General features: G+C 44.9%; 1 protein-coding gene across 1 annotated transcript in view; it reads right to left on the bottom strand.

The window, feature by feature from the left end:
• adam19a (ADAM metallopeptidase domain 19a) overlaps window positions 1–9408 on the bottom strand; it is a 256777-nt gene extending 247369 nt beyond the window's left edge. Inside the window, exon 1 of the mRNA XM_052460731.1 lies at window positions 9178–9408. Coding sequence (XP_052316691.1) covers window positions 9178–9403 — 226 coding nt within the window. The 5' untranslated portion in view covers window positions 9404–9408. The remainder of the gene's footprint in view (window positions 1–9177) is intronic.
• Window positions 9409–9909: the final 501 nt, after the last annotated feature.

Genomic DNA, 9909 nt, shown 5'->3' with positions numbered 1-9909 from the left:
TCTGTCTGTCTCTCTGCCTGGGTCTCTCTGCCTGGGCCTGTCTGGGTCTCTCTGCCTGGGTCTCTCTGTCTGGGTCTCTCTGCCTGGGTCTCTCTGTCTGGGTCTCTCTGTCTGGGTCTCTCTGCCTGGGTCTCTCTGTCTGGGTCTCTCTGTCTGGGTCTCTCTGCCTGGGTCTCTCTGTCTGGGTCTCTCTGTCTGGGTCTCTCTGTCTGGGTCTCTCTGCCTGGGTCTCTCTGTCTGGGTCTCTCTGCCTGGGTCTCTCTGCCTGGGTCTCTCTGTGAAACGGTGTGTGTCGGGGGAGTAAGGGGGTGAGGCAGGAAATGCTGGGGGAGAAGACGGGTATGGTGGATGAATAGGGGATGGAGATGGTAGAGGTGTGGAGGCGCTGGTGGTGGGAGGAGAGGAGGATGATCTGCTGCCTGGCGTTCCATTCCCACCACCCCGGGCCATGGATCTTCCAACAGCCCCCGTTTCTCTCTGGCAGACAAATGAGGCCGTTTGGAACGGAAAGAGCAGGAGGACAGCCCCGCTTCTCTCAGCGAGTCAGCATGTCTACACGCTTAGAAACATGGTGCTATTTAGAACCTAAAAGGGTTATTTGGCTGTCCCCATAGGAGAACCCTTTGAAGAACCCTTTTTGGTTCCATGTAGAACTATTTTTGTTCAAGGTAGAATCCTTTTGGGTTCAATCTAGGACCCTTTCTACTTGGAACGCAAAATGGTTCTACCTGGAACCAAAAAGGGTTCTACCTGGAACCAAAATGTGTTCTACCTGGAACCAAAAAGGGTTCTACCTGGAATCAAAAGGGGTTCTCCTATGGTACAGAGTGTACTCTCCCACTCAGAGTCAATGCAGAGGGCCTGTAAACAAGGTGGTGCTTCTGGCCTCTCTTCTCGCCATCCATGATATTCAAATGCTAAAACTCATCGGCCAAAGTAAAGTGTGCTGCAAAGGGAAAGTGGTTTCTTGTCAACCCTGACACTGCTTAACGAGAGCCCACGGCTCTTTGCTCACCTCCTTTTCTCAATGAAACTTTCCTTAAGATGGCTGGATAGGTTCAACTCTACAGGGCAATGTGTTGGTCTCACTGTAATAACAAACTACAAAGCCAATCTGAAAAAGACCTATGAAAGTTTTGCGCTGTAAAGCCGCGTGGCTTTATTCCAAATTTGACAGTGGGAACCGGAAAATAGTATTGATGGGAGAATATAGCCTCCTCTCAAGCGCTCAGGTTATATAACCTGGTAATGGTTTAAATAACTACTGACACATCATCCTCCTCCAATACCGCTATACTGTGATTATCTGTTGTGTAAGAGAAAGGCTGAAATCCAGTTCATCGCTCAAGTGGTTGGAAACTTTCCCTGAACCGAGAGAACAAATACAGGGATAGAGGCTATGCATGGGGCATCATAGTGGGCTACATATCCTGATATAAGGCTTTTAGAAAGAGAGGTACACTCTAACATAAACGGTTTCAAAAGGGTTCTGAAGCTGTCCCCATAGGAGAACCCTTTTTTTAAAGTTCCAGGTGGAACTCTTTTGGAATCCATGTAGAACCCTCTATGGAAAGGGTTCTACGTGGAACCCAAAATGGTTCTACCTGGAACCAAAGGGGATTCTTTAAAGCGTCCTCCTATGGGGACAGCCGAAGAACCCTTTTTGGTTCTAGATAGCACCTTTTTTTCTAAGTATGTACTCCCCCTACACACTGTTAAACTCCCCTACACACTGTTAAACTCCCCGACACACTTTTCAACTCCCCTACACACTGTTCAACTCCCCTACACACTGTTCAACTCCCCTGTTAAACTCCCCTACACACTGTTCAACTCCCCTACACACTGTTCAACTCCCCTACACACTGTTCAACTCCCCTATACACTGTTAAACTCCCCTACACACTGTTCAACTCCCCTGTTCAACTCTCCTGTTCAACTCCCCTACACACTGTTTAACTCCCCTGTTAAACTCCCCTACACACTGTTCAACTCCGCTACACACTGTTAAACTCCGCTACACACTGTTAAACTCCCCTACACACTGTTCAACTCCCCTACACACTGTTAAACTCCCCTACACACTGTTAAACTCCCCTACACACTGTTCAACTCCCCTACACACTGTTCAACGCCCCTACACACTGTTAAACTCCCCTACACACTGTTATACTCCCCTACACACTGTTAAACTCCCCTACACGCTGTTCAACTCCCCTACACACTGTTCAACTCCCCTACACACTGTTCAACTCCCCTGTTAAACTCCCTTACACACTGTTCAACTCCCCTGTTAAACTCCCCTACACACTGTTCAACTCCCCTACACACTGTTCAACTCCCCTGTTAAACTCCCTTACACACTGTTCAACTCCCCTGTTAAACTCCCCTACACACTGTTAAACTACCCTACACACTGTTCAACTCCCCTACACACTGTTCAACTCCCCTGTTAAACTCCCCTACACACTGTTAAACTACCCTACACACTGTTCAACTCCCCTACACACTGTTAAACTCCCCTACACACTGTTCAACTCCCCTACACACTGTTAAACTCCCCTACACACTGTTAAACTCCCCTACACACTGTTAAACTCCCCTACACACTGTTAAACTCCCCTACACACTGTGGCTATGCAATACATAAACATAACAGTTGGGATATGAATACTGACACTAAAAGGATCCCACACAGTGGACCAAAAAGGCTTTCATTAGTGGGCGGACCAAAAAGGCTTTCATTAGTGGGCGGACTAAAAAGGCTTTCATTAGTGGGCGGACCAAAAAGGCTTCCATGAGTGGGCGGACCAAAAAGGCTTTCATTAATGGGCGGACCAAAAAGGCTTTCATTAGTGGGCGGACCAAAAAGGCTTTCATTAGTGGGAGGACTAAAAAGGCTTTCATTAGTGGGAGGACTAAAAAGGCTTTCATTAGTGGGCGGACTAAAAAGGCTTTCATTAGTGGGCGGACCAAAAAGGCTTTCATTAGTGGGCGGACCAAAAAGGCTTTCATTAGTGGGCGGACCAAAAAGGCTTTCATTAGTGGGTCGACCAAAAAGGCTTTCATTAGTGGGCCGACTAAAAAGGCTTTCATTAATGGGCGGACTAAAAAGGCTTTCATTAGTGGGAGGACTAAAAAGGCTTTCATTAATGGGCGGACCAAAAAGGCTTTCATTAGTGGGAGGACTAAAAAGGCTTTCATTAGTGGGCGGACCAAAAAGGCTTTCATTAGTGGGCGGACCAAAAAGGCTTTCATTAGTGGGAGGACTAAAAAGGCTTTCATTAGTGGGCGGACCAAAAAGGCTTTCATTAATGGGAGGACCAAAAAGGCTTTCATTAGTGGGAGGACCAAAAAGGCTTTCATTAGTGGGCGGACTAAAAAGGCTTTCATTAGTGGGAGGACTAAAAAGGCTTTCATTAATGGGCGGACCAAAAAGGCTTTCATTAGTGGGAGGACTAAAAAGGCTTTCATTAATGGGCGGACCAAAAAGGCTTTCATTAGTGGGAGGACTAAAAAGGCTTTCATTAGTGGGAGGACCAAAAAGGCTTTCATTAGTGGGAGGACTAAAAAGGCTTTCATTAATGGGCGGACCAAAAAGGCTTTCATTAGTGGGAGGACTAAAAAGCGGCATGACGCCTTCTTATAGTCCACATATCAAACCTTTGATGAGAGGGAACCTACGGTCAAACAGACTGCATATTTGTAGTTAGCAAAAGGACGGAGAGAGAAAAAGAGGTGAAATACATAGTGTATAGGAGCGGGCGACTAATGGAGGTTGAGCTTTTCAGAGGAAGTCTGCCTCCTACTCGTCCGTCTTCCTCCTACTCGTCCGTCCTCCTCCTACTCTTCCGTGGAAGTTAAACCAACACTCTCTCTCCCCTTTTCGCTCTCTCTCTGGGAGCTCTCATTCCATTACATCTTCCTCAAGTTCCCGAGTCGAACCAACACTCTCTCTCCCCTTTTCGCTCTCTCTCTGGGAGCTCTCGTTCCATTACATCTTCCTCAAGTTCCCGAGTCGAGGCCCTGAAAGGCAGAGTATGTGGACAGCAGGACTCGTACAGTACTTTGTAAATAGGTCTTGCTGTAAATGCACAGAAACAAGGCATATGTGTTGTAAGTAACTGCTGAGCGGAAATCAATTTGAAAAGCACAATGGTGGATAAGAGATGATTGATATTTACTCCCTAAGTGTAGGCTGAAGTCGAGTGAAAGTTAACAGTTAGCATGGGGATCGAGATGGGTTGGCTAACAAGAACTAATAAGGCAATTAAGTGATGGCTAGTTTGGACAAAATAAGAGAGAAGACTGTTGATGATAAACTGAGAGAAAACAGCTTGTTTCAAATGGATTAGCTGTGGTTTGACAAAAAAAGTGGAGAAACAAATTGAATGTTGTTTATTTTTTATTTTTCTTAAAAGTCCTCTGCCACAATCCCGACTCAGGGTCTCTGTATAAACCTTTGTTGATTTTGACAGATTAGATCACAGTCTCATCTCCTCCCTCCAAACATTATCCGACATGACTTGAATTAGCTTTGCTCCGAGACGTATAGAATTAGATTTGTTTCCGCCCCGAGATATAGGCAATGGAACCCGTGTGACTATACAATCTCTCTCTATGAGTCTGTTTACATGAACACTTAGAATTTGATAATAAACTGATTAAGGCCAAATATGGAAATAGTCATGTAAACACCTTACTCTTTTCTGAAATTGGCGTAATTTAAGTAAGCATTAAGCCAATTAAAACACCTGGTTTTCTGAGCAATCTTTAGAATTATTAGGACAGCTGAATCGGCGTTCCGAAGGTGTATTTGATCTGCGTATGTGTCAGCAGCGCCAGTCTCCCTCTTACGCATGTAAGTGAGTTCGGAAAAACTGAAAAGTACGCATCTTCCAAATACAAATACAAATAAAATAGTTAAATAACGAGCCTAGTTGGTTTAGCCACGGAAAAATATGGGATCCTTCCCGCTAGCCATGATTGGCTGAGATAATGGATGGGCTGGACATGCCGACAAAATGAGTTCGGATTGGTCTGCCATGGAGCACGCTTCTGTCTATAACATGAGCTGGTCAGTGTAGATAATCCATTCTATGTGTGGCCCTCCACTTTCTGGAGGACCGAGTTTTAAATTCAGTGGAATGTCCGGTGTTATTAGATTATGATAGCTAAGGAGATGGAGAAAATTCTGGTGTCACATCTTCCTCTATGGTTTACACACCAAGCCCCTCCCCCTGCCTCTCATGCTAACCATGTTAAGAGATCACATCTTCCTCTATGCTTTACACACCAAGCCCCTCCCCCTGCCTCTCAAGCCAACCATGTTAAGAGATCACATCTTCCTCTATGCTTTACACACCAAGCCCCTCCCCCTGTCTCTCATGCTAACCATGTTAAGAGATCACATCTTCCTCTATGCTTTACACACCAAGCCCCTCCCCCTGTCTCTCATGCTAACCATGTTAAGAGATCACATCTTCCTCTATGCTTTACACACCAAGCCCCTCCCCCTGCCTCTCAAGCCAACCATTTTAAGAGATCACATCTTCCTCTATGCTTTACACACCAAGCCCCTCCCCCTGTCTCTCAAGCCAACCATGTTAAGAGATCACATCTTCCTCTATGCTTTACACACCAAGCCCCTCCCCCTGCCTCTCACGCCAACCATGTTAAGAGATCACATCTTCCTCTATGCTTTACACACCAAGCCCCTCCCCCTGCCTCTCACGCCAACCATGTTAAGAGATCACATCTTCCTCTATGCTTTACACACCAAGCCCCTCCCCCTGTCTCTCACGCCAACCATGTTAAGAGATCACATCTTCCTCTATGCTTTACACACCAAGCCCCTCCCCCTGTCTCTCACGCCAACCATGTTAAGAGATCACATCTTCCTCTATGCTTTACACACCAAGCCCCTCCCCCTGCCTCTCAAGCTAACCATGTTAAGAGATCACATCTTCCTCTCTGACGAGCGGTTTCAACTCACTATTTGCATTTTGAGGTTTGGTCGAACAGAATCGGTTAAATGGACACCAAAACACATTGAGACATTATTTTTACTGTAATAGTGGAGAAGTAAACTTTTCTCACGATATCATTTTTTATGTCTCGACTACTCAAATTGTGCGCAGAGCAGACAATGAGAGTATAAATTAACATATATTCTGAGAAATTAAATGCTCAGTTTGTCGCGAGCAGCATTGGGGTACAACGTACAACATTTTAGTCAGTCTGTTATACTAGCTGCCTTGTCTGTGTTTTATAAATGTCGAACAATCACAAAACACAATTAATATTAGGAATTGGCAACTCGTTCTCATTCTGAGAAATAAGGTGGGCCACTTGATTTCAACATCTGAACAAAGTGGACAGGCTAACATGCTGTTCGAAACAGGTGGAGACAGAAGGGTGTGATCACAACAATGCAACTGTTCAACCTTGTTAGCTACTAAATAGATCCAAGTTGGCTAAACTTGAAATATAAAGATAATCTGGATAATTATTTTTACTTTTATTTAACTAGGCAAGTCAGTTAAGAACAAATTATTATTTTCAATGACGGCCTAGGAACAGTTGGTTAACTGCCTTGTTCAGGGACAGAATGACAAATTTGTACCTTGTCAGCTCAGGCATCCTGTCTTGCAACCTTTCGGTTACTCGTCCAACGCTCTAACCACTAGGCTACCTGCCGCCCCTACACTCTAACCACTAGGCTACCCTGCCGCCCCTACACTCTAACCACTAGGCTAACCCCTACCCCGCCCCTAACCACACACTAACCACTAGGCTACCCTGCCGCCCCTACACTCTAACCACTAGGCTAACCCTGCCGCCCCCCCTACACTCTAACCACTAGGCTACCCTGCCTAGGCTACCCCCTACACTCTAACCACTAGGCTACCTGCCGCCCCTACACTCTAACCACCTACACTCTAACCACTAGGCTACCTGCCGCCCCTACACTCTAACCACTAGGCTAACCACCCTGCCGCCCCTAACCACCAGGCACTCTAACCACTAGGCTACCTGCCGCCCCTACACTCTAACCACTAGGCTACCCTGCCGCCCCTACACTCTAACCACTAGGCTACCTGCCGCCCCTACACTCTAACCACTAGGCTACCCTGCCGCCCCTACACTCTAACCACTAGGCTACCTGCCGCCCTACACTCTAACCACTAGGCTACCCTGCCGCCCCTACGCTCTAACCACTAGGCTACCTGCCGCCCCTACACTCTAACCACTAGGCTACCTGCCGCCCTACACTCTAACCACTAGGCACCCTGCCGCCCCTACACTCTAACCACTAGGCTACCTGCCGCCCCTACACTCTAACCACTAGGCCACCCTGCCGCCCCTACACTCTAACCACTACGCTCTAACCACTAGGCTACCTGCCGCCCCTACACTCTAACCACTAGGCTACCTGCCGCCCCTACACACTAACCACTAGGCTACCTGCCGCCCCTACACTCTAAGCACTAGGCTACCCTGCCGCCCCTACACTCTAACCACTAGGCTACCCTGCCGCCCCTACACTCTAACCACTAGGCCACCCTGCCGCCCCTACACTCTAACCACTAGGCCACCCTGCCGCCCCAACGCAGCGTATTTTACCTGTAATTCTACAACAGCGCTTATTTTGAGATTTTTATTTTATTTTTTAAAATCAAGATATATATCGTGAATCAGCCATAAATGTGAGAAAATGTAGATCTGATTTTTTAGGCCATATTGCCTCGCCTTATCTGGAACCAAACGATAGTAATCTGAAGAGTTATAGAAAAGGGTGACATTCAATCAAACCCAGTTTCTCTTTCCTGCAGTCAAAAGTCCTAGTGGCCTCATGGGTGGAATGTTATTCATATTTTTCATAATTTAATAATTAATCAACATTGTCATTTTTATTTATTTAATAATCGGATGAAAATACAGTGTTTCTATGTCAAACAGTGTTGTTATATTTCAGTCTTCTGTGATGAATATTCATTGTAATATTGGGATGCAAACTCAAAATGTCATATATTTCAATTCTATATCTGACATGGTACACGTGTCTTCCTTTTTTAAGCCCATAACCATGTGTGTGAGGTGGACACTGTTGTTTCAAAGTAGATTTGTTTAAGACTACCAAGAAACACTCTGTGTGACCCTGACTTAGCCCACTGCAGTAAAAAAGTTCAAGGTAAATTCCAGCCCCCCAAAAATATATTTCGGTATTGGTTTCAGTAGTCCATTGTTGATATAATCCCAAAATGTTTTGGATGTCGGGCAAACAAGTTTTCAAGATATCTAACTTTCAAAATACAGAAATAATGCCAGTTGTACTTTAACCAGGTTTGAGCAGCGTGTTAAGAAACTGCATTCCTCCTGCACTGAAATAATACACACATTACATTCATATAGGCTACTCAGCGTGAACTAAAATGAAACCGGACTGCATTTTTCACCATTTTCCTGGAAATTGTCATGCAGGATTTGATTGAATATAGCTCATTTGCATCTATTGACCTGGTGCAGTTCAATGATATGACTCTCAGTGTGATTTTTTTATTTAACTTACTGTAGGAATAATTGTGATATAACTGTACATATTCCATAAAACGTTATGGTTCATTTCAGGATATTTAATACGCAGTATTGAACAACGAGTCCAAATACTCTTTCAAGTCAGTATCAGCGAAGTTCAAAATATCTATTATCACCTAAAAAGGACAAGTCACTTTCAAACAACTAGAATATTTTTTTATGAGTTGCCACTTTTATAAAAATAAACATGGTGTCATTAATAAGGTGTTGGCGAGGTTATAACCACAACGGCCACATTGTACTGTAGACTACCTCGTTCATTATAAACTACTCGTCTCAATGCTCTTCCTTTTATGGACATTATACTGTAGAATTCAAAACCACTCGGAGGGAAGTTGGATCGCTGACATTAGCCTTCAGTTCGTCGTCACAAAACACAGGAGTTGGACACAAACAGAACACGTCAACAAAATAACAAGAAATAGATCCAGTCGTTTGTTTTCTATCACGAAAGCAAACGTCTTATCAACAATGCTCGGGTGCTGCCACACGACATGCAACCGGTAGATAGAAAAGAGGAAAATAACTTTGTAAGTAGGCTATGCTACAAAGGCGAGTGCCTTTCTTTTTTGTCTTTACCTTGTACTCGGGTATCTCCGTTTGCACTTTCCAGTATGCCATTCAGTAGTAGCAAAGACAGCATAATAAGCGAACGTCCACATTGTGCCGGTGATATTTGGGCATTTTTCTGCCTATGTTTGCTGTACATCCCTGTTGTCCTCGGTACCGTTATCCGTCCTCCCGTTCGTCGCTCGCACTGATTCACCTCGCTCTCTCTGCTTTGACTCCGGAGCGGCGCACGCATCAAAACAAGAAATGGATCTGATTAAGACCGCGAGCCCAACCCCAACCCCAGCCCCTGTTTCCCGGTTGTCAGAAAGATGCGCTTCACTAAAATGACCGGCTTAATTGTCCATCAAAAAGTATCTTCAGTTGAAAGGATGTCTGTCAGTTATAATTCATCATATTAAATTTGTGCATGAGTCCATGGATTATATTAGGAAAATGTAAACGTGTCTAGATAAAATATACATGTGTTGAGCAGCTCATACAAAGGGGCGGCAGCGTTGGGCCAGTCACCGAAAGGTTGCTGGATCGAATCACCGATCTGACATGGTAAAAATATGTCGTTCTGCCCCTGAACAAGGCAGTTAACCCACTCTTCCCCGGTATGCCATTATTGTAAATAAGATTTTGTTCTTAACATACTTGCCTAGTTAAATAAAAAAAATACCATACAACAACAAAGTAATCCATTGATGATGTCTATTTAGTGAGTCAGATTGCCAGAGTTTGACCCACTAGGATTGA

The sequence above is a fragment of the Oncorhynchus keta genome, chromosome 13 (genome assembly GCF_023373465.1).
Source record: "Oncorhynchus keta strain PuntledgeMale-10-30-2019 chromosome 13, Oket_V2, whole genome shotgun sequence".
NCBI lineage: Eukaryota > Metazoa > Chordata > Actinopteri > Salmoniformes > Salmonidae > Oncorhynchus > Oncorhynchus keta.
This window is presented reverse-complemented; position numbering and strand designations above follow the sequence as displayed.